The sequence below is a fragment of the Mercenaria mercenaria genome, chromosome 8 (genome assembly GCF_021730395.1).
Source record: "Mercenaria mercenaria strain notata chromosome 8, MADL_Memer_1, whole genome shotgun sequence".
NCBI classification, from domain to species: domain Eukaryota; kingdom Metazoa; phylum Mollusca; class Bivalvia; order Venerida; family Veneridae; genus Mercenaria; species Mercenaria mercenaria.
This window is the reverse complement of record NC_069368.1, coordinates 73,161,964-73,187,655: the sequence shown is the minus strand read 5'-3', so window position 1 is coordinate 73,187,655 and position 25,692 is coordinate 73,161,964. Positions and strand designations below refer to the sequence as shown.

General features: G+C 36.1%; 1 protein-coding gene across 8 annotated transcripts in view; it reads left to right on the top strand.

Annotated features, from left to right (window-relative positions):
* LOC123566083 (ankyrin-1-like) overlaps nucleotides 1-25,692 on the top strand; it is a 228,079-nt gene that overhangs the window by 151,114 nt on the left and 51,273 nt on the right. For 3 of the 8 annotated variants that reach the window (XM_053550181.1, XM_053550182.1, XM_053550183.1), the window contains exons 14-15: nucleotides 1,193-1,350; nucleotides 2,115-2,394. The exons of 2 other annotated variants lie outside the window; for them this stretch is intronic. In XM_053550181.1, coding sequence (XP_053406156.1) covers nucleotides 1,193-1,350; nucleotides 2,115-2,394 — 438 coding nt within the window. Of the gene's footprint in view, nucleotides 1-1,192; nucleotides 1,351-2,114; nucleotides 2,395-8,815; nucleotides 10,651-25,692 lie in introns of those variants that run through there. 3 more of the 8 variants (XM_053550178.1, XM_053550187.1, XM_053550186.1) reach the window with 3 other exon arrangements.

Here is a 25,692-nt window from a genome sequence, read left to right as displayed (position 1 = left end):
GTACGATTTCAAATTAAAGATCATATACAAGATGAATTTCATTCATCATTTCGAGTTTTAGTGTAAAATTGTGATTTTCTTTAAATCTGTTTTTGTTTGTTTACGTTTCGCCAAACATGTGCGCACTGCCGTGACCTCTAGACCGGATGTTCATTAGGGAAGTTCAAGCAAGTTTTTTCTGTAACGTTGACGAAAGCATAAAGTATGTTGATAATCTCAGCAATATGGAATATTGAGACAATGTGACTGGTACACGATGGAAGATAAATTATCGCTTGTTCAATATACTAGGTACCCATTCACCGAACTGCGCGTTTAAGTTGAGAAATGTACGATTGAAACGGGTTAGTGCACTTTCCCGTTCATGACCATGGTTCTTATAGAATACCTAGGGGTAGGGTATAACACGTACGGAGGCATTTTCTTTCTGATCTGGTGCCAGTGGGCTGCTCTTGTTTCACTCGTAGTAATTTAATGATATGCGTTTATAATGAAAACTGTTTCGTCCGAGCTAGGTAATGTCTGTGCAAATATTTGTTGATGCTGTTTCAATATCTGTTATTCTTTTACCTTTCCACGTTATCCCAACAAACCAATATATTTCTCATTTCAAACCATTTTTTTTCTCATTTCAGACCAATATGTTTTTCATTTTATGAAATTTTGCAATTTTCTTTCAGCAGATGTAGCGCATGTATGTAATTCTCACAGGCTCACGGTTTCTACCATCACATTTTTTGAGTAATAATTAGCAAAAACACAATGGATTTTCTTCATCTCACAAACACTACTCACACTTTTCTTTAATGTACAAAAACTTTGATCTGCACAAGTATTCACATATGTGAAGTGTTTAAAGTAAATACTGGTATATTTTTTAGCGTTTGATACTTGTTGTTATTCGTACACTAGTATAATGTTTACAGCTGTGTCAGATGTTGCTTTGATTGTAATGATGTATGTACGCACTCACAGTTTTGCATCCAGTTTGTCGTCACTAGAAAATGTTTCTGGATACCTTCTGGCCTTTCCAAGTCTGTAGCATTTTTGATTACTATAATCAATAATAACAAACGGTATGCTACACCATACTGAAATAGTGTAATAGTATGGTATCGTTATTTTGTTCCGCATTTTAGAAAGTATTCAGCCATTGTAATGATAAGTGTAACAGTATGGTGTGTGTTTTAAGGCTTAAAGCACGTGCTTGTGGTGTCGTGCGTCGTGGCGAACAAAAGTGTGGACTGCCGGCAGAAGTGGAAAGATTCCGAGGGCTACGAAGAGCAAAACCCACCGGAAGCGGGGCCCGTCCCGATGACACCCGGAGACACATATTGCATAGATATTGATGTAATTATCAGTTTCATATACTTTTTATTTGTAATCAAATATTAAACAATATGTAAAATGACAATAGATCTACACCATGAAATGATTACCGTCCTGTCGAATGGGTCCGCTTCCATCTCTAAGGCTTATCAGTCGTAACTCGGCTTTAGCTACCGGTCTGACTGTACCGCCTCCACCTCTAAGGCTTATCAGTCGTGACTCGGCTTTAGCTACCGGTCTGACTGTACCGCCTCCACCTCTAAGGCTTATCAGTCGTGACTCGGCTTTAGCTACCGGTCTGACTGTACCGCCTCCACCTCTAAGGCTTATCAGTCGTAACTCGGCTTTAGCTACCGGTCTGACTGTACCGCCTCCACCTCTAAGGCTTATCAGTCGTAACTCGGCTTTAGCTACCGGTCTGACTGTACCGCCTCCACTTCTAAGGCTTATCAGTTTTGACTCGGCTTTAGCTACCGGTCTGACTGTACCGCCTCCACCTCTAAGGCTTATCAGTCGTAACTCGGCTTTAGCTACCGGTCTGACTGTACCGCCGCCACCTCTAAGGCTTATCAGTCGTAACTCGGCTTTAACTACCGGTCTGACTGTACCGTACTTGGACTCAGTGCTGTTATTTAAGTTTTTTGAATGTCAATTTTAATTCCGCTTTAGCCGCTGCAAGGGGCTCAGTCCGACTGAGTATGCTTCTATCTTGCTTCATTGCGTTCTAAGCTTTCAAATTATCTTCTTAAAAATTTCTGTTTTAATTCCAAGAATCTTTTCTTTAGGGAAATGCAAGTCTAGAGGACAAAGATGACGCTACTGAGAGGAAAATACAATTTTCCCAGTGTCGCTCAAGTTGGCAACCGTATCATTTATTTCTACACGAAAATATCTACGACCCAGAAAAGGCTTTTGCCCATGTAATAGTTTCTAAAAAGACAGACACGGGTCTTGAGGAAGCGACTCGTCTGAGAATCAAACTTACCGCTCCACCCAAACCACCGACACCACCACCAACTGAAGGAGACAAACGTCTGCAAAAAGCCACGAAACTCGGCAAAATGGGTAAGATTTATATAAAATGAACACGTTGCAAATAATTCTGCATGTTTTTAACATTTCTAAATGTCAGCGAAGCTTATGTTAGCTTTTTAATTTACACCCAACCAAGCATTGTTAGCTCACCTGAGCAATGCTCAGGTGAGTTTTTCTGATCGCTCGATGTCCGGCGTCCGTCGTCTGTCGTCCGTCTGTCTGTCTGTCAACATTTAGCTTGTGTATGCGATAGAGGCTGTATTTTTCAACTGATCTTCATGAAATTTGGTCAGAATGATTACCTTGATAATGTCTAGGCCGCATTTGAAAATGGGTCATCTGGGATCAAAAACTAGATCACTAGGTCAAATAAAAAAACCTTGTGTATGCGATAGAGGCTGTGTTTTTCCATTAATCTTCATGAATTTTGGTAAGAATAATAATCTTGATGAAATCTAGGCTGAGTTTGAAAATAAGTCATCTGGGGTCAAAAAGTAGGTCACTAGGTCATATCAAAGAAAAGCCTTGTGTATGCGATAGAGGCTGTATTTTTTCAATTGATCTTCATGAATTTTGGTCAGAATAATTGCCTTGATAAAATCTAGGTCAAGTTCGAATATGGGTCATCTGGGGTCAAAAACTAGGTCACTAGGTCAAATCAAAGGAAAAGCTTGTACAGTCGAGACTGCCTTAACGACCCCCTGAATTTAGCGACTCCCTGTCATATGCGACCCTATTTTATGCTCCGGACGCAATTTACTATTAAAAGAGTCTGAATTAAGCAACCCCCTGCCTTACGCGACAAGCGACTGTGAAATCAGGCTCCCGAATCGATATTTAGACCGTTTTCAGCGACTTTGAGACGCTCCCTCGCAAGATTTTACACGATAGAGTTACCGTTCTTTATCTCGCGTGAAGTTGTTTGAGACGAGAACTTATTTGTTTACAAAAAATGGCTGATGAAAAACATAAAAAAGAACTGTTTTGACATTAGAACAGCGTGTTAAGGCACTTGAATTGCTCGATTAGGGAAAACCAGCGTATAAAGTCGCTGAAGAATTCGGAGTCGGTGCATAAATTAACTTTATTCCTGGTGAAACAAAAATATGGCGGTATTTAACAGGAAACGAAGAAGTAAACACAGATTAAAGATGTAGTCAATAATCGAATAAATGTCAATGTCACAATGAACAATCAGTACACAAAAATATAAATATCATAAACCTCAGTGTGTAAATAGTTCAAATGGAACATTTATATTTTACTGCTCCCCTTTATTTTCTTGCCAGATCATGAGCTTAAATTTGTTTTATCAACATCATACGAATGATGCAAATTATTTGAAATTTATATTTTATCAATATGCAATTAAAGAAATAGTATTTAATCATTTTCCACTCCTACCTTAAAAGAGGCCAACATATAAGTATCCGATATTCATGTACTTTAATTGGAAAAATATATGAAACCAGCGTCATCCTGTTAAGAGACTGTTTTAAGAGACTCCCTGCCATATGTGACCTTTTTTGCTGCTTCCCAAAGTCGGTCTCTTAAAACAGTCTCGACTGTATATGCCATAGAGGCTGTATTTTTCAATTGATCTTCCTGAAATTAAGTCAGAATGATAACATTAATGAAATCTAGGATGAACTTGAAAATGGGTCCTCTTGGGTCAGAAAGTAGGTCACTAGGTCAAATCAAAGAAAAACCTTGTGTATGCGATAGAGGCTGTATTTTTCAATTGATCTTCATGAAATTTGGTCAGAATGATTGCATTGATGAAATCTAGGTCAAGTTCGAATATGGGTCATCTGGGATAAAAAATTAGGTCACTAGGTCAAATCAAAGAAAACCTTGTGTATGCGATAGAAGCTGTATTTTTCAATTGATCTTCCTGAAATTAAGTCAGAATGATTGCATTGATAAAATCTATGTCAAATTTGAATATGGGTCATCTTGGGTCAAAAACTAGGTCACTAAGTCAAATCAAAGAAAAACCTTGTGTATGCGATAGAGGCTGTATTTTTCAATTGATCTTCATGAAATTTGGTCAAAATGATCGCCTTGATAAAATCTACCTTGAATTTGATTATGTGTCATCTTGGGTCAAAAAGTAGGTCACTAGGTCAAATCAAAGAAAACCCTTCTGTATGCAATAGAGGCTGTATTTTTCAATTGATCTTCATGAAATTTGGTCAGAATGATTGCCTTGATAAAACTAGGTCAAGTTCGATTATAGGTCATCTGGGTCAAAAAGTAGGTCACTAGGTTAAATCATAGCAAAACCTTGCGTATGCGATAGAGGCTAATTTCTTTTCAACTGATCTTTATGAAAGTTCGTCAGAATGATAGCCTTGATGAAATCTAGGTCAAGTTTGAATATGGGTCATCTGGGTTTAAAAACTAGGTCACTAGGTCAAATCAAGGAAAATAATTGTGTATGCAATAGGGGCTGCATTTTACACTGGATTTTCATAAAATCTGGTCAGAATGGTTGCCTTGATGAAATCTAGGTCAAGTTCGAATATGGGTAGTCTGGGATCAAAAACTAGGTCACTAGGTCAAATCAAAGAAAAACCTTGTATATGCGGTAGAGGCTGTATTTTTCAATTGATCTTCATGAAATTTGGTCAGAATGATAGCCTTGATGAAATCTAGGTCAAGTTCGAATATGGGTCATCTGGGGTCAAAAACTAGGTCATTAGGTCAAATCAAAGAAAATACTTACTTATACTCAAGCTTTTTGCTCCAATTTTAATGATAATTGGTCAGAATATTTTTTTCCATGAAATCACTAGGTCAAACATGTTTACACTGTTACGTTGTGTTATGGTGTGTTTCTCAGGTGAGCGACATAGGGCCATCTTGGCCCTCATTTTTTTAAAGGTGGATTCGTTTCTTTTCTCCTGTCACTTTGTACTACACAACGGAAAAAATCATGTATAACAGTTTGCGTTTGGCTTTAAGATCCAGTCCAAAGGACAATGTTCATACTATTCATTTCTGAACATACACCGATTGCGAACTTAACCATAAAACTGAATATGAAAGGAGGAAAAATGTCTTTGTAAACTTTATCTAATTTAAGGAATAATTAAAACGTTACTGCTTTCGCTGCGCAGTAATTTTTGTCACTTCCATCACGATGAAATACCTGTTTTAGTGGTTTTTGGTCTGAACTAGAAAAAGAAAAGTAATGTTTTGCAGGTCCAAGGAAACCTGTATATGTTCACAAACCTCTCCAACAAGAGACTTTTCTTTAGACTATATAATCATAAGGTAATTTACTATTATTACCCATTTATATATGCCCCGTTTTTGCACATTTATATGTGTGATATTATTAAGGACGCTCGCTACAATTTCGTAACTTTTTTTCTCAATAATAGATTTTGATGAAATATTTTGTATTAAAAGATCATGTTATGGTGTATTGAAAAATGAAATAAAAATACTAGGTCACCAGCTTTGTTTCAATTTAATTTTCCCCTAGATATGGTGCTATTTTTAACATTTTTCAAAATTTCTATAATCCTAAAATATATTTCAGTAAAGTACAATAATCAGCATAGATTTCATATCTAAGCATTTTTATAGCAGAAAACAATATATCTATTTGAAACATGCTCAGAGAAATCAAATGAAAATGATTTTGTAAAGAAAGGAATACTTGTTCAGCAGACCCAAGGGCTAATTTTGCATATTTTTGTTAATTTTAAGTTGATACTTCTGCTATTTTATCGAGTTTCACATAATAGAATTTAATCAAACTCTGCACATACCTTTGGTTATGTCTACCTAATCTAAAACGAAAAGAAAATTGATAGGTCACCATATTAGATTTCGCTTAAATCAAATTACAACGAGGTGGGGTGTGGCGGGCATTTATACAACGCAGGTTGGTACGAAATACTCTTTCAGTGTTTGAGCAAATGACTTAGAGATATATCAAATTATCAAACGGCAGATTTCTTAATAAGAGGATTTTAAGGTGTTTCTGAAGCAAGCATTTTGATGTCATAGAACGATGAAAGTTTCCGCCTTTCTCTCAACAAAACCTATAGTTTACGAATACGGATGTACGGTATGGGTACGGTACGGGATTAGAAACAGCTGTGACTCAATGCAGAGTTGGAGCGCCGGTATAAATTACTGACTCCAGTATATGTCGGATTGAAGCAATTTGAACTAATAAGCCTATGGACGGATAGCTCAGTGGTTTGCACACTGGCCTTCCAATCCTGAGGTCGGGGGTTCGATCCCCGGCAGCTACTCGGGAATTTTCAGAAACAAATTTTTTTCTTATAGGCATCTCTATAACTGTTTAGGCAGTCCGACTAGGCACATGACGAAAATCTTGCCAAATTAAGACGAAAAAGCTAATTCAATTTTAGGCAATAACTTAATTCAAATAATTTTGGTAATTTAACACAATGTCCGGGAATGATTGCATAACTGTATAATAAGAGATCGTTTTACATGCAGCGTGGAGATATCATTAGATTTAATTTATTGTTATGCATAATTTGGGCATCAAAGGTAGTCATCGATAAAAAATTTCGTCGGCGATCACGTGATGACCCATTTATTCATGATTCTTCGACACCGTGAGTAATTAGCACATCATTCCTAAGCACAGATTTAACGCCACTGTCGCACATTTGTAATAAACTTCACACCACTGTCGCACATTTGTAATAAACTTCACGCCACTGTCGCACATTTGTAATAAACTTCACGCCACTGTCGCACATTTGTTATAAACTTCACACCACTGTCGCTATTTGTAATAAACGTTACGCCACTGTCGCACGTTTGTAATAAACATCACGTCACTGTCGCACATTTGTTATAAACCTGACGTGAGTGTCGCACATTTGTATAAACCTTTACGACAATATCGCACAATTGTAATAACCTTCACGACAGTGTCGCACATTTGTAATAAACTTAACGCCACTGTCGAACATTTGCAATAAACTTCGTGCCACTGTCGCACATTCGTAATAAACTTCACGCCACTGTCGCATATTTGTAATAACCTTTACGACAATATCGCATATTTGTAATAACCTTCACGACAATGTCGCACATTTGCAATAAACTTCGCGCCACTGTCGAACATTTGCAATAAACTTCGCCACTGTCGCACATTTGTAATAAACTTCACGCCACTTTCCCATATTTGTAATAACCTTTACGACAATATCGCATATTTGTAATAACCTTCACGATAATGTCGCACATTTGTAATAAACTTAACGCCACTGTCGCACATTTGTAATAAACTTCACACCACTGTCGCACTTTTGTAATAAACTTCACGCCACTGTCGCACATTTGTAATAAACTTCACGCCACTGTCGCACATTTGTTATAAACTTCACACCACTGTCGCACATTTGTAATAAACGTTACGCCACTGTCGCACGTTTGTAATAAACATCACGTCACTGTCGCACATTTGTTATAAACCTGACGTGAGTGTCGCACATTTGTATAAACCTTTACGACAATATCGCACAATTGTAATAACCTTCACGACAGTGTCGCACATTTGTAATAAACTTAACGCCACTGTCGAACATTTGCAATAAACTTCGTGCCACTGTCGCACATTCGTAATTTACTTCACGCCACTGTCGCATATTTGTAATAACCTTTACGACAATATCGCATATTTGTAATAACCTTCACGACAATGTCGCACATTTGCAATAAACTTCGCGCCACTGTCGAACATTTGCAATAAACTTCGCCACTGTCGCACATTTGTAATAAACTTCACACCACTTTCCATTATTTGTAATAAAATTTACGACAATATCGCACATTTGTAATAACCTTCACGATAATGTCGCACATTTGTAATAAACTTAACGCCACTCTCGAACATTTGCAATAAACTTCGCGCCACTGTCGCACATTTGTAATAAACTTCGCGCCACTGTCGCACATTTGTAATAAATTTCACGCCACTGTCGCACATTTGTAATAAATTTCACGCCACTGCCGCACATTTGTAATAAAGTTCGCGCCACTGTCGCACATTTGTAATAAACTTCACGCCAATGTCTCGTATAAAACTTAAAACCACTGTCGATGATTTGTAATTAATACCGCTTGTAAACAGCACCTTCACTAATTTTGTAATGAATAACGTTTGGCTTCTCGCTTATTATATGTTTGCTTGAAATGTGCTTAAAAATATTGAAGCGTAAAAAATGCCAATTATATTACTTAATGAAAACTCTTACATAAAATATAAATTTTTAACTGAGTTGAAATTTCTTAATGGCTTGCTAACTAATATACATCAGCAGCAATGAAAACAGTAACAATTACAAAACAGCGAAACTATGTCCCATAATAAACTTGCTGAAGAGATTCATTTAATTAATAGTTGAATTCACTTTGAATTTAGTTTTGAATTTATTTCTGTTTGTCAAAGAAGTTTGTATGGTTTAAGCTTCGAGACAGAGTCTGACTGACAAACCATTTCCGAAAGAAACAAAAGCATCGAAGAAAAAACTTAAAGATGGCATACAAGACATCGGCTCAGCATGGCCAAAGGAACTCCTTGAAGCCAGGACAGCACTACTTCCGGTCATGGCAATGGAAAGGAATAACGGAAATGACGTTAGTCTTATCGGAAACAAACTGTATGTAAATGGAAAATTGTTCAGATCGTTCATCAACGGTAAAGTGTGGAAGCCACGTTTATAGAATTGGAGCACTTTCAGTTTTTCTCCTGGATTCATGCTGCAGCAGTTTTTTTTTCTGCAAGATAAATAGTTAAATGTCAATTCACGGAGGACGTTTGTGTATTCACTCCTCACTGTATGCTAAATGTGTGATTAATAATGAATGGATGGATCCGATCTGTCAATCAAACCAATAATATTGGCCAATAAGATAAAGCGCTATCCGTCGATCCGTAGACTTTGTTGCTAAGGCGCCATTGTGTCTCACAAGCTTACAGTAACTAAGTACCTACAGACTGTAAAGTTCTAAATAAAAACAGTATTCTTTTACGTTCTCGACACGACCATGTGTGAAAAAAGAGATGCTTTACATATAAACATAAAATGTAAATATGACATCTAGAAATAAGAAAAGAAGTGACCACATGTAATAAAAAGTTGCGAAAACCCATGTAGCATGTTCATTTATCCAGCGTATCATTTCAAGAAGGTACAGCTATTTTTGAATTAGTTCTCAGACAGGTGTCACAGGATTTTTAATTGGATGTTGCACTAGAGAAAACGAAATTTTTTTAAGGCAATTAAAACATATACATGTGAACGGCTATCTCCAAATTTCGGCCACACTCTACACGTTTTGTATAAGAATTTTAATGCTAAATATTCGTGAACTGATTTTTTTTGTTACTTTTCACCTCAGACTGTCAGAAGTAATGTCGTGCAATGTGCATTATTAGTTTCAGCCACACTCAACAGATTTTGTGTAAGAATTATTATTTAAATGCTAGATATTAAGTGAATGGATTTTTTGTTTTTCTCCTGAAGAATATTAGAAGTAATTTTGAATGTGTTATTCATGTTTCTTGCCTTATGGTTGCTGATGGTGTGTGAACCATCTGAAACGAAGAAAGATTGTTATGAAAATGAAGTTTGTTGCGTTACTACAATTAGAAAAATAATAAAAATTGTAGCCAGTAACAAGAGGAGCTATAGAACAATAACGCCTAACTAACATAAGTTGATGTTCTTGTTCTGATACATTGATTATCTATTTTTATAGATATAAATATGTTTTTTCATGGTAATCAGCATATATTCGGAAGAAGGTGTTTCTGCATCATTTTTCCAATTTGTTATGTATATATTTCGGAATAATGTCTGTGAGTGCGTGTGTGCGAGAGCATGAGTGTTTTACTATCGCAATGAGCAGGAAATTCCGTAACGATGTAAAGACATATATTTCTTAACTTTCTTGTTTTCAAAATACATATTCTCAATGAATATAGAATTAACATGCGTTAAATGATCGTATGACTTCTGTATTTAATAACCAATTAGATATCCATAAATATCGTTGTGTACATCTTGTAAGAATTACGTCAATTCGTAGCATTGACTGATTAAATAATAAGATAATTTAATCAATGACATAAATAAATGTGTCGCATATTGAAAAATGTTAAGGACGCTCGCTACAGTTTCGTATTTTTTTTTCTCAATAATAGATTTTGATGAAATGTTTTGTATTAAAAGATCATGTTATGATGTATTGAAAAATGAAATAAAAATACTAGGTCACCAGCTTTGTTTCAATTTAATTTTCCCCTAGATATGGTGCTATTTTTAACATTTTTCAAAATTTCTATAATCCTAAAATATATTTCAGTAAAGTACAATAATCAGAACAAATTTAATATCTAAGCATTTTTATAACGGAAAACAATATATCTATTTGAAACATGATCAGAGAAATCAAATGAAAATGATTTTGTAAAGAAAGGAATACTTGCTCAGCAGACCCAAGGGCTATTTTTGCATATTTTTGTCAATTTTAAGTTGGTACTTCTGCTATTTTATCGAGTTTCACATAATAGAATTTAATCAAACTCTGCACATACCTTTGGTAATGTCTACCTAATCTAAAACGAAAAGAAAATTGATAGGTCAACATATTAGATTTCGCTTAAATCAAATTACAACGAGGTGGGGTGTGGCGGGCATTTATAAAACGCAGGTTGGTACGAAATACGCTTTCAGTGTTTGAGCAAATAACTTAGAGATATATAGAGGATATTTGTTTGTTTGCAGTGTGATATCGAAATATATCTTCACCGATAAGGGAGACAATTGAATATTTTCACGAAGGCGGAGCCTGAGTGAAAATATCAGAATTGTCTCCCTTATCGGTGAAGATATATTTCAATATCACACTGCAAACAAACAAATTTTCTTTTTATTTTATGCTAATTGGTGCAGATCAACGAATTTTCTGTTTATTACATGCTTACATGTTCAAATAAGACCAATACTTTATGATGATATTAGGATTTGTTTAGGCTACCGTGTTTCATATGATGTATCCGCTAAATTACCATGGACACTCAGGCACATTGATATCGAATATTGGTGATTAGGTCCGTGAAATCAACACGACGCCATTTTGTTTTTGAAAACAAAAACTGCATTTAAAATATTTTGTTAAAAAATGTACAATCCGCGGCCAACAGACAGTAATTACGTATGCATATTTAAAACTTTTCGGTCAATGCCGTCAGTTCGTTAAATAACCGGAAACTTGCTTTGTTTACAAACGCTGAAACAACCCGAAAAACGTAAACAACTGGGGAATATCCGAAAGTCCTTGGAAAATCAAGCTGCAGAATTAAATATCATCATGGATTTAATGGAAATTTTGGTCTAGGAGCTGTATAGCATAACGAATAGCCTCACAATAGGATGGAATTTGGAACACAACTGGATGGGTGGGGAAGAATTTCGACGAAAATACTGACATATTACGTAAGGTTGAGTTGATGTCTTGTGATAATAAACTAAGACAACAACCAACTAAATGTGCTGTCGCCAGTAAAATCTACTACACGATAGTGAGGAACCGATGAAAAGTGGAGGAAAAACGTATCTATCATATATATGATATATAGCTATGGCAAGGCAAGCAACCAACTTTGAAGGTAACATTTCTAGAGCATTATTATTTCTTTTGCAAATTTTATTATAGCTAGCTTGGCCTATAATGGATTGTCTAGCTGTACATGTCTCCTGTATGGCTTGAATGTTAGGATTATAATAGGATACCAGCAATTATAAAGGCAACAAGGGGAGTTAATTAAAGAATATATTTCAAGGGAGATAATTTTATCTGAAAAAAAAAAAGAAGTTCGGCACTGTGAGTGATATAGAGAAATATCTCACTGATATTTTTCAGTATTTCACCAGTAAGCATAAAATAAATCAAATTATCAAACGGCAGATTTCTTAATAAGCGGATTTTAAGGTGTTTCTGAAGCATTTTGATGTCAAAGAACGATGAAAGTTTCCGCCTTTCCCCGAACAAAACCTATAGTTTACGAATACGGATGTACGGTATGGGTACGGTACGGGATTAGAAACAGCTGTGACTCAATGCAGAGTTGGAGCGCTGGTATAAATTACAGACTCCAGTATATGTCGGACTGAAGCAATTTGAACTAAATGTACTTCAAATGTATATATTTTGTAACCATGGTGATACTTACCCTAACATTTAGTCAGTATATTATACATATTTTACATTAAATGCATGCTAACAGACAATAATTTTTGCGAATTTTTGCCGTACGCGACATTAGATAATCACTTCCGGGCATGCGCAGAAAACCGCTCCAACTCTGTAGTGAGCTACATCGATTAGAAACACAACCAAATTGGCACGGTGTTGGGGTAAATATCGTGTTTTTAGTTGTTTTTTCCCCCCAACTGAACAGAGATTTTGTTACAGTAGATGAAATTGACATTCAATCGGTGCCTAGTAAAACTTTGATTGACATTATACAAGTATTTAAACCCAATATATTTCTCTAAAATTGAAGAGTGGTTCGCAAAAATAAAAATGTTGAAAGTACAAACTACAATTTGACATCTGACACGAAGATACTGCCCATGGCTATATATATTTTTCCAGTAAACATTTGCCTCCGGCATTACCAAAACAGGCAATTATCGGCTGGTATATATTCGCACATGATAAAATTTGAATATGACAATTTATATATTGAAATTTTATAGCGCGGATTGCCACATACAATTTGTAACGGATGGACGAAAGAACTGTTCAGATATTTTACAGATAACGGGCCTGGCGATAACCGTGTCACACGCTAGGTATTGTTCTGTAATCGTCGTCGTCGGGTCTTATTTTCAGATTATTATTATATTCGCTATTGCCCAGGCTTAAGTTACAGGATGGTAGGGCTGTTTATTATAGAGATGGTACGGTAGTGATTTTTATACAGGCCGAATGCGAAACTACCTAAAATTTACATAAAGACAGATGTATATTTCTAAACTTTTAATATTGTATTTACTAAATAAAATACAACAATGCTTTAATTTAATGAGACTTATTATATAGTGTCACCCTTGGTATGAGCTTCCACAATGTTCCACAGTGTTACTATGTTTGATGTTAGGGGAAGTACGTATGTCTATTAAGGAAATGTAAGCTTTTAGCGGATTTCGAGTTTTTAGCGGCGATCTCGTTTTGGCGGATTTTATAACCAGAGTTTACACATACCAAATGTAAATAAATATACCGGCGGATTAACTGTCCTTTAGCGGCAGTCTTGTTTTAGTGGCTTAGAGCTTTGGCGGATGCTGGCGGATGGCGGATTTTTGACCTACAACGTGACCTAATGTCCGTGTCTGACGGATGGAAAGCTGACGACTGACGTCTGTGCTCGTATTTATAAGCTTTCAGGCGTTGGAATATACAACCGAAATTGTCCCGCCGTAAAACTTTCAAATGCACTCTCGTCCAATCAGCAACGATAGCGGAAACGATCGACCAATCAAAACGTTACGCTAAACTTAGAACTGTCATGGCTCTTACGCCTTCAGAAAAGATAGATCCGCTTAGGATTCCACTAAAATAAGATTGTTCTGCATTTATACAATTAATGCACAATTGATTTACAGTCCGATATTGAGCAGACGATACAGTATCTGAACATACTTAGGGTAGTTTTGTTGCCTTACGGTAGTTTTTGGTCGTTTGCCTGGAAACGGCATTTACTTCCGCTAAATTTTTCCGATAAATGTAAACACCAGCGAATTGTGTATTTTCTACAAAATGATACACCAAAATGGGTAGTTGCAGTAAAAGTACTGATATAGATTTACATCTTATCTGTTTATTGTGGTAAATGTTTCATCCGTTTATTATTTATTCGTGATTGTAATGTAATTTCGCGACCCGAATGGGTTTGACAGCTGTACTGCACAAAGTTCAAGAAAATTTAGATGCACTGCTAACTGAAATCACTGAGTGCTGGTACCATTTGTAAATGAGTTAGAATCTGTATCATGCCTACGCTGCAGATTTTATGTCCGGAAAGTTTCGTTTACACAAGTTCTGAATTTGAGGTCCAGTGATTCTATAACAATTCCCCCTCCTTCGTAAAAAAATATCCTCCTGGATATTTGTGACTTTATATGTTGTCATTTTACTGTCAGTGTTAATGCTGTACCAAGGGTTAAATTTAAATTTGTTTTACTATAAACCAATGCATTACATTCAACAGTAAAATAACATATCAAATTAAATATTTCATTCAATTCAATCAAAGTTTAAAGTTTAAGAACACTTTCATACATTAATCACCTTCATTGAAATACTTATTTAACATCACTTAACAACTTAATATGCTAACTTCAATACATATTATATTTCTCCATCTGAGAGTCACGGCATCGCATGCCTCACAAAAGTTCTCATTTCTCAAACACTAGATTTCTCATTGATGATTATTTCACTAAATTCTGCACTTCATATGCACTTAACATAAACATAATTGATTAAAAATATATTTCTTTACAAAAAGAAAACACTTCACATCATCATTTCATCGTTTCATATATTAAAACAAAAAAATGCACACATTTTTCATGCATTTCATCACATTGGCACTCTGCTTAGGAAGTATCAATGCCCGATATTTCGCGTACTATTTTTGATTTTTTTTTTTCATTTTGTATACCACACTATCCGTTGCAATTACTCTGACTGATAATAATAACCTCATTTTGTTAAAACAACCACAGAATTTTCATAACAACCTACTATCCTTACACAGAGAGATATGGAATGTTTTTAGATTACATAAATTTCAGGAGCACTTTGTATGACATAAACATACATTAACTTTTACACATTTTACCATTCATGACTGAAATGAACAACATCTTTCTGGTATTTAATGTATGATCAGCTCCCACTTAGCTGAACCAGATTCATCAACATATCTGCGATAAACCTTTTGATACTGGACATCCAACTTATCCCTCTGCCTCAAAATCATCTCCAGAATAGACGTATCACCAATTAGTGCAGACTACTTTGGTCTGACCCCAATTTCCAATTTAGCCGAAATGGAACAAATACCTTCATCAGACAACAGAACAGTACCTATTCCTGTTGGATCCCATCCGTTATGGTCAAATAGATGTGGCGCAATCTCATTTTCAGCTTTGCAGACAGCATCTTGCCATGTGATAACTCTTAAGACTTTTGCAGTGGGCTCATTTGTTTCTTCAGCTTGCCTTTGATCTTTAACATTGGTGTAACTATGTATTTTGTCTTTAAAACCATTATTTACGTCATCATCTTTATCTTGATGGGAAGATTTACATTTACCTATGTTAATAAGACGTTTGTGCATCACAACTTTTTCTTCCCTTTGACTGATAACACCATTGCCAGCTTCTGCACTACGTGGATTAATTATTGCTTCTACTATGCGTATATCCTTACTTCTGTGAACATCAGTGTCATTCTCAACATAACTAGAATTAGGTAATCCCTCACCACTTGGCGTTCTGACTTTTCCATTAGCAATTGATCGAGACTGGACCTCTACACTTTCCCTAACAATAACACGGCATACCTTCTCTGTTTCACCTTTTGTGAAGAACTGTATGCACTCTCCAGAACGCAAAATTAATTTCAGTGTGTCCAAGTCCCAGTTTCGAACGTGCTTTAAGATAAAGTCTTGCCCAATAATATCTTCTACAGTTATGTCACAGACAATGACCGGGTGCTCAATTTGTACTTGACCAAGCATAATATTAAAATTACTTTTACCATGAACCTTAATATTTGAACCATTCACACCTTCAATTTGTGTATTATTTTCATGAAGGAACTTGATGTTTAACTTATCAAATGTTACTTTTGAAATGAGAGTTGCTGTACTACCACTGTCAAGCAATAAATTAACTGATATATCATTTACACTACCAGTTACATAAAGACCATTGTCAGATTGTGTTGCTTTATCACTGACTTGACCAATTATTATTAAAAATAAGTGTTACTTGCATCAGTTGGTTCAATGTTTTCAACATCAACTGTATTTTTCTCATATGCATCAATTACACTTTCTCTAACTATATTTGCTGTCTCAAATTTAGGTCTATTTACTTCAGAATGAGCCCTCTCTCGACCCACAGAGAGGACTGGTTGTCGTTTCCCAACATCTGGTTTGATTCTGCATTTATGTTTGTGCTGTTTGCCCTTTGACCTTGTCTGTTTGGACAGTCCTTAAAAAGGTGATCAGGTGACTGGCAAATGAAACAGGTCCGTTGTTCATTTTGTGACCTTCTTCTTTGTCCTCTTTCAATTTGATTAAGCCTGACTAGAATAGATTTCAAGGTTCTCTGAAGCTCATCAACATTTTCTCTGTTGTTAGATCCTTCCCATCTATTAGCATGTCCATAAAATGTGTTTGGTGTACTTGCACTGACCTGCCTGACAACATCTCTGCGCCTTGTGTGAGTTGCACTTTCTCCTAATAAATCGTCATATCGTTCTACAACTTCTACAGCTTCCATGATTGTTCTGCAGTCACGATCTATAACTCTAAATTTCATCTCAACAGAAAGAGATTTGTAGAATTGTTGAAGAGCCAGCATTTCATGCGCTTCAGACTCTAAATTACTGTAAGCCTTTCTAGCCAGCAACCGTAAATCATCGCCAAATGCAACAACGGACTCACCTCATAACTTCGTACGAGTCTGGAATTTTGACAGCCATCTTGCTTGCTGACGCGCACTACCAAACCTTTGTTCAAGCGACAATGTTAGACGCTCGTAATTACATTTCTGAACAGCAGGGAGACTTGTGTAGAAAATACGCGCTTGACCTTTTAAACTAGCAGCTAGTGTAAGAAGCATTTCTTTGTCATTCCATTGTCCTAATTCAGCACAGTCCTCAAAGTGTGATACGTATTGCTCCCAGTCCTCGTCACCAGTGAATTGGTCTGGTTTAATAGTAATAGATGGCCTGTGAGGCCTGTTACAACACTGAAAATGTCTGTCATATCTGTTTTGTCCGTCATACTGTGCTTCATCTTGTTGAGCTCTGATTTGACGCCTAGGGGAGTCATGAATATCCCCATGGTCACCTTGAGCATGATTAAACTCAATCTCAGGATCTGAGTTATCCATGTTGAATTAAAAAGTAAAAACATCACGTATATTTATGGCCAAACCTGCCGCGCAGGGAGCTTTCCGAGGCCTTAACCTAAACCAGATCAAAGATAGAAACAACCTTTAAATGTCACAGTCAAATACCTAATTATTTTTTCATATCCGCCAAACCAACTTTAAATTCATCAACACCAATATACACGTACAATGCCATTCAGTTAAAAGAAATAATTTAATACAGTACTGTACACCTTCCTTAAAGAATACTTCACGTATGGGTAGTTTACACTGTTAGATGAATAAAGATCACTTTAATTTATGTTGAGGTTCTTGATATTAGACAGAACTAACATCTGCACTTCTGACACCACGTGTAATCGTCGTCGTCGGGTCTTATCTTCAGAACGATTATTATTATATTCGCTATTGCCCAGGCTTAAGTTACAGGATGGTAGGGCTATTTATTATAGCGATGGTACGGTAGTGATTTTTATACAGGCCGAATGCGAAACTACCTAAAATTTACATAAAGACAGATGTATATTTCTAAACTTTTAATATTGTATTAACTAAATAAAATACAACAATGCTTTAATTTAATGAGACTTATTATATAGTGTCACCCTTGGTATGAGCTTTCACAATGTTCCACAGTGTTACTATGTTTGATGTTAGGGGAAGTACGTATGTCTGTTAAGGAAATGTAAGCTTTTAGCGGATTTCGAGTTTTTAGCGGCGATCTCGTTTTGGCGGATTTTATAACCAGAGTTTACACATACCAAATGTAAATAAATATACTGGCGGATTAACTGTCCTTTAGCGGCAGTCTTGTTTTAGCGGCTTAGAGCTTTGGCGGATGCTGGCGGATGGCGGATCTTTGACCTTCAACGTGACATAATGTCCGTGTCTGACGGATGGAAAGCTGACGACTGACGTCTGTGCTCGTATTTATAAGCTTTCAGGCGTTGGAATATACAACCGAAATTGTCCCGCCGTAAAACTTTCAAATGCACTCTCGTCCAATCAGCAGCGATAGCGGAAACGATCGACCAATCAAAACGTTACGCTAAATTTAAAACTGCCTTCAGAAAAGATAGATCCACTTAGGATTCCGCTAAAATAAGATTGTTCTGCATTTATACAATTAATGCACAATTGATTGAGCAGACGATACAGTATCTGAACATACTTAGGGTAGTTTTGTTGCCTTACGGTAGTTTTTGGTCGTTTGCCTGGAAACGGCAATTGCTTCCGCTAAATTTCTCCGATAAATGTAAACACCAGCGAATTGTGTATTTTCTACAAAATGATACACCAAAATTGGTAGTTGCAGTAAAAGTACTGATATAGATTTACATCTTATCTGTTTATTGTGGTAAATTTTTTATCCGTTTATTATTTATTCGTGATTGTAATGTAATTTCGCGACCCGAATGGGTTTGACAGCTGTACTGCACAAAGTTCAAGAAAATTTAGATGCACTGCTAACTGAAATCACTGAGTGCTGGTACCATTTGTAAATGAGTTAGAATGTGTATCATGCCTATGCTGCAGATTTTATGTCAGGAAAGTTTCGTTTACACAAGTTCTGAATTTGAGGTCCAGTGATTCTATAACAGTTCAATCATATTATAAGTGATGTGAATTTAAAGTATACTTACTTTTGCATTTAAAGATATGTAAATGTTGCTGTGTGTCAATATATAGTGTCATGAATGTTTACACTGACAGGAAAATTGCGCATTCGAAACTAAAGGAAGTTACTCGGACTAGCTACCAATTTCGGAAAAGATAACCGATATTAATAAATGCAGTTCTTTTTTAGTTAAAACCATCATTTATTCTATTTCAGACCTGTTAATCCCTTCAAAACCATGTCAGTAGTCCCCAAGTCCATGCACTTTCAATTATCCATGTTGATTGATCTAGACAGACAGGCCCAGATTGGGCTGAAAAATGTTTGAGCCATTTTTACGTGGTCGGTAGCAGGGTGGGTGTGGGGAGGGGTGTTCCTTCCCGCTTGAACTGCAGTCAGATTTTGAAATGGGCATTGTGGCAGGTGGTAAAAGGGCAAATATATCAAACTGTGAAGTGGCAATATGGGGGAGGGTGTGGGAGGATACCCACTCCTGCAAGTAGGATTTGGGGTATCACCACAAGAAAATTTTGAAAATGTAGACCCTTGATACAGCCTTTGGTGCGATTTCTAACTGAAAATTTTATGTTTCAATTTCTAAATATAACCTAGATTCTTTTTAGTATTACAATATCCAAAGTATGAATGACTGTCACTTCATATTTTTACTTTCAGGTCATGCCTCAGGACTAGAATTTAAGTCTGATATAGATTCTATGTGTGTGTTATAAAAATAAATTCTAGAATCATTTCTTTTACAATAATATCTATCATGTCTGTTACTTGAATGTTAAAATTTCATAACACAGCTCGATATTTACCCAAAGTGTTATATCCGGATACGATTACACTTTTCTTTATACCGCCAAAATTGTGATGACACGAAAACAGTTTAGCAGCAATTGGCAGTATCTGGCATTGAAGTTTACGGTGAAATTATCTCTTATTTAAATCATTTCATAAAAAAAAGAATTGTTTCGTTTCGTCAAAGCAGTCTAACATAGACGATCTACTTTCGATTTCAAAAACTACAAGAAAATACAACTTAATGTTTCGCTGATTTGTTAATTTCTCGAAAAATAAGAAATAAAATCATTTTTAAAATCAGTAGTAATTAAACAAACCAGTAAGAGCTTCTTTTCCCGATAATTTATCCGCTTACTGACTGCAAAATTCAACCCATGTGTCATCATGAAACGCAGAATGGGTGACGGTTTCATTTTTTTGCGACCTGAATCGTAAGCAAATTATCCGAACCAGTCAAAATTCCAGAAAGGTTACGATTTAGAACGAAGTTGTATGTAGACGTTTGCATTTTCACCACTCGCGATTTTGCATCATTTTGATCTGGCTGATATCCGTAGTATTTTTTCGGTGAACCGAAGTCCGTATTTTCAAGCGCAAAGTCGCAGAAGCGTTGTTATAAACAGGTCACGTGTGTTCGCCGACAAGTGCCCAGAATGTAATTAGGATTCATCCGCGAAGTCTAGCGGAAGAATTAACGTACTGCACATATCTTATTCGGGCCATTTAAAACGAAGCTGTCAGAATTTAATTTCATCGATGTGGTAAACTCTTTGATAAGAGACATTCGAATGCTTTCAGAGGTACCCGCCTCAATAAAATACTAGCAGTATGTTCTGGAACTATATTTTGTCTTTCGCTGGATGTTACGCAACCTTAGTAAGCCTGCGCAATTCATGAAATGCACAGCGCAATAAATTTGTTATTTGCGCAATGATTTTAAAGATTTTTTTTTAAACGGACAGGGTAACAATGGATAATTTGGCTAATAAGTTAATAGGCAGTTTTTATTTGAATTTGTGAACATCATAATTGCTATTTTGTGACAAAAGGGCATAAAATTAGTCACCATAATCATATGCGCAAATGTATTACCAAATCCCGCAGAATCGTTATGCGTGTTTATGCTTAATGAGTTACCGCGAAAGAAAATACGTGGCTTTATTCGAGAATTGCACAATTACACTTCATAAATTTGACAGATTACATCGTATATTGGTCATAGCAAATGGGATTGACATAACTGAACTTCATCCGATCAATGAACTCTTTGAAATTACAGACAATCTAATGGAACTACATCTATTCGCTGTGTTGTGAGGCCATTTAATGAGATTGAGAAATCGGGCGATAGCATGGACTCGTCAAACGCTTTCAGCGTTTAGCCGACTCAAAAAAGGCTTATAGGTTAAAATACCTATGTTCGCCCCAAACTAGAGTATTGTTAAACTGTTTGACTTCCTTGACAAAAGTACTTTACCAATACATATTGAAATGATAAACGTACATCACGGGCAGTGTTACCGTCTCCAGAAAACTACGTCTAAAATATCCAATTCCACATTTCTTTTCACAATACTGTCAAACAGTCCATACCCAGCTTTATTGTATCGAGTTGCTGAGCGTCTGCATGAGCCGGATGTAACCATCTCTCGTGTTTTTAACGCTGCTTCTTATTTACTACCAAAACACATTGCGCATGTTTTGATTGTTCAGAGTACTAGTAGTTCTATAACGAAGAATGTGTTGTTTTGTTAAACATTGTAATGTAACATTTCCAGACATTGGAAAAAATGTGTTTAATCTTTAGCTCACCTATAACGTAGTGACAAGGTGAGCTTTCATGAGCGCCCTTCGTCCGTCCGTCCGTTCACAATTTCTTGTGAACACGATGAGACCACAATTTGCAATTGATTTTAATCAAACTTGCACATAACTTGTATTGGCATAATATATCGGTTCCTTTCAAAAACTGGCCAGATCCCATCATGGGTTCCAGAGTTATGGCCCTTTAAAGACCAAAATTTGCTATTTTGGCTTTTGCAGCCATATAGACATTTATGGTTTGATTTGATGCAAACTTGCAAAATACCTTTAACAACAATTGATCTTGGATTCCATGACCGGTCAAAACTGACGTGATTTTTAGTGTATTAACTTACTAACTGGTAGTACCAGTGAAATATAACTTACACTGAATCTTACATATTTGCCTTTTAAGCAGCTGGCGAACGGCAAAGACAGTGGGCTTTGTCCAAATATAAGCAATTACTTTACCAGTTTCGACAGGATATCAATTGATAGGAAATTACAGTTACAAACTAAATACCTTTCTGCACAGATGGAGTGATTAGCATTCACTGTCAATCGGTATTATGACTTAGATCGACGATCATTCATTCATTCATTCAAATAATTTATAGACAGAGTCCGTTGTTTACATTTTTAATCGTAACCGGTGCTCTTGTAAAAACCACTTTTTTTTTGAAAAATCGAAGAATGCAAAGAGCTATGGTACGGTCTCTAATTGTGTATCTTCATCAAGTTTAGACATGTCAGAGAAGTCCATGAAAGTATAAATGTTTAATATGAACTCAGTTTCCTTGTAACACTGATGTTTATTATGCCCGCCACCCCTTTGAAGAGGAGGAGGTATATTGTTTTGCTCATTGTTAATCTGTCGGTGTGCCGGTAGTCAGTTTGCTTTCCAATCAATTACTAGAGAATGCTTGGTCTCACAATGGTCAACTTCATAGGATGTTTGTCTGTGGACAGCAGATGATCACTGTTTTCTTTAGGGTCTAAGTCAAAGGTCAAAGTCATAGTGACACAGTAACCTTGAGATTGAGGATTACCACTTGTATGTTCAATTGTCAAATGCCAGTGGTCACAGACATTTTAGGGGTCGGTATGTCAAAGGTAGCATAAAGTCAAAGCTCCAGAAATGAAAATGGTTTGCACTTAACAAGTAAAGAAGACTACTTTTGTCAACAGTTGTCACGACTTCGTCGGATGATTGTTTGTGCTCAGTAAATGCCCTGTATCATTTTTAGGGTTAGTAGGTCAAAGGTCACAGTGATATTGAGACTGAAAATGGTTTCCAATCAGTCACTTTTAAGAACCCTTTGGCCTACTGCCCTTACAATTATAGGCGATTGCTGTCTATGGTTAGCAGACTGGCCCCTAATATTTTGCTGGTCTGTAACGCTTTTGTCTACAGTCCACAAATTTCATACCATGACTGCCTGAGGTTTATGGACTGTTCCTAATGTGTTAGGGTAAACATGTCAAAGGTCAAGGTCATAGTGATCTCAGGATAGAAAATTTAACCGGTCGCCATTAGTGGGTGGGGGTATACGTGTGTAGCAGTGTCTATATAATGTATATAATTAGTCTATGATATCGATTGTCCGATTAGCTCAGTTGGTAGAGCATCTGACTTGGTTTAAACATATTTTATTAGCGAGATAGTTTACAAAATACATATACAATCAACAAAATTCACAAAAACGCTTAGGATAGGATCGAAAGCCTAAGTCTTATATAGATCTTTTCCTGTATTAAACAGTTACACATTCAGGGTAGTATATGAAATTACTAATAGTCAATTTTTCATAAATGACATGAAGTAGTAATGGTTATTATAACTGTAGAAAAGTGAAAAATGTGAGATACAAAGACTTGACGAGAATGGGCAGATGGTTGATTTCAAGTATTATCCAAAACGTTTAGAAGACTCAATGAACCTATAGACTAATTTAAATATTGTAGTGTTTGTATCATCTGTTAGGTAGGAATTGCCATAAAGTAATAAATCAGTAGTAATATCAATATCCGAAGCAACTGAATTTACACCATCCAGTAGAATATTTCTTTCATCAATGTAAAACGGACAAGAGAGAAAGTAATGAAAATTCGATTCCTCACTTCCGCATTGGCATTGCGGTGAATCCACAATATTCCTGGCAAAACGATGCGCATTCAATGCGCTACATTCGGTACGCAAGCGGGTATGGAGAATTTGAAGTTTACTTGGACCGAGAAAGAAGTAAGAGGGGACTTGTGGTGGCTTATTTATATTACTTAGAAGGTTCTTGAATATATTCAAGGACGGGGCATTTCTTAATTCGTCAGGTAATGAATTCCAGGCTCTAATTGTAGACGGAAAGATGGAGTTGTAAAACAAAGACGTTTTACTTGCTATGGTGGGGATACAGTCTGGATTACGTAAGTTATATCTGTGTTTACTAATTCTCGTAGGGATAAGAGAGTTTAGGTAGTCAGGGACAAGAGAATACTGAATTTTGTAGAACAATGTGAGTTTATGAATATAACGTCTATTTTCAAGCGTTTGCCAGCCTGTTTCATGATAAAGTTTTTCAAGTGATACTAATCTGGTTGTACCTGTCACAATTCTTGCCGCTTCAGTCTGAATTTTGTCGAATTCTTGTTTTTTTTATATAAATAACAGTTATCAAATACAACATCACTGTATTCCAAAAGAGGTCTTATAAAAGAAAAGTAAATAGTTTCTAATGACTTTCTATCAAGTTTGAATTTGAGTGACCTAATAACATTTAATCTACCCCAAGCTTTGTCCAGAATATAATTAAAATGTGAACGCCATGTACAATTATTAGAAAGAAATAGTCCTAAATGTTTTTGTTCAGTTACTTCAGCAATTTGCTGATCTTTCATGACTATTGGTGGATGAAATGGTTTGTTATTTTTTTCTAGATATTATCAAAGAATTTGTCTTTTGGGCATTAAAAGGAACTAGCCATGTTTCAGCCCACAGTTCTATTTTCTGTAAATCACTATTAAGGATATTTGCTGCATGAATAGGATCGTCCACTAATATCGACAGGCTAGTATCATCAGCAAAAAAGTCTTATATTTGCTTGAATATCGCGCACAATGTCATTAATATAGATTAAAAATAGTAGGGGACCTAAAATAGAACCCTGGAGAACTCCTGCTTCAATTTTGGCCGACCTTGACGATTTACCATTAAGTTGTACTTGCTGATATCTATTCGACAAATAATTTTCAAACCAGGAAAGAACTTTATTTGACAGTCCAATTGTCTTAAGTTTTAAAAGTAGTCCTTTGTGCCATACTTTATCAAAAGCTTTGCTGATATCACAGAATACAACGCGCAATTCTTGATCAGAGTCCACAGCTTCACAAAATGTATGATATAAATATGTCAACTAGTTAGTTGTAGAATCGCGAGGTAAGAATCCAGACTGGTACTCTGTAAGGATATTATTAACTACTAGATGGTTAAAAATATGTTTGTACATAACACGCTCAAAAACTTTACTCATGGTAGAAAGAAGAGAAATTGGTCTATAATTTGAAACCAGTGATGGGTCGTCCTTTTTATATACAGGACATACATTTGCTAATTTCCACTGAGTAGGAAATATTCCTTTCTCGAGAGACTTATTAAAAATACAGCTTAAAGGAACACTTAACTGATTGGCTCCTTCCCTTAGAATACGATTGTGTATAAGGTCGGGACCAGTGGCCTTTCCGAGAGGAAGCGACTGCAAAATTGGAACAAGTTCATCAGGTTCAAAATGTATATTAGATAATTGGGTACTAATATTGTAGTGAGGTGGTTGGGGATCAACTTGAGAATCGGCGTTTAGTTTAGTTTGAGCAACAAAGAAGTTATTGAATGCATTGGCCTTT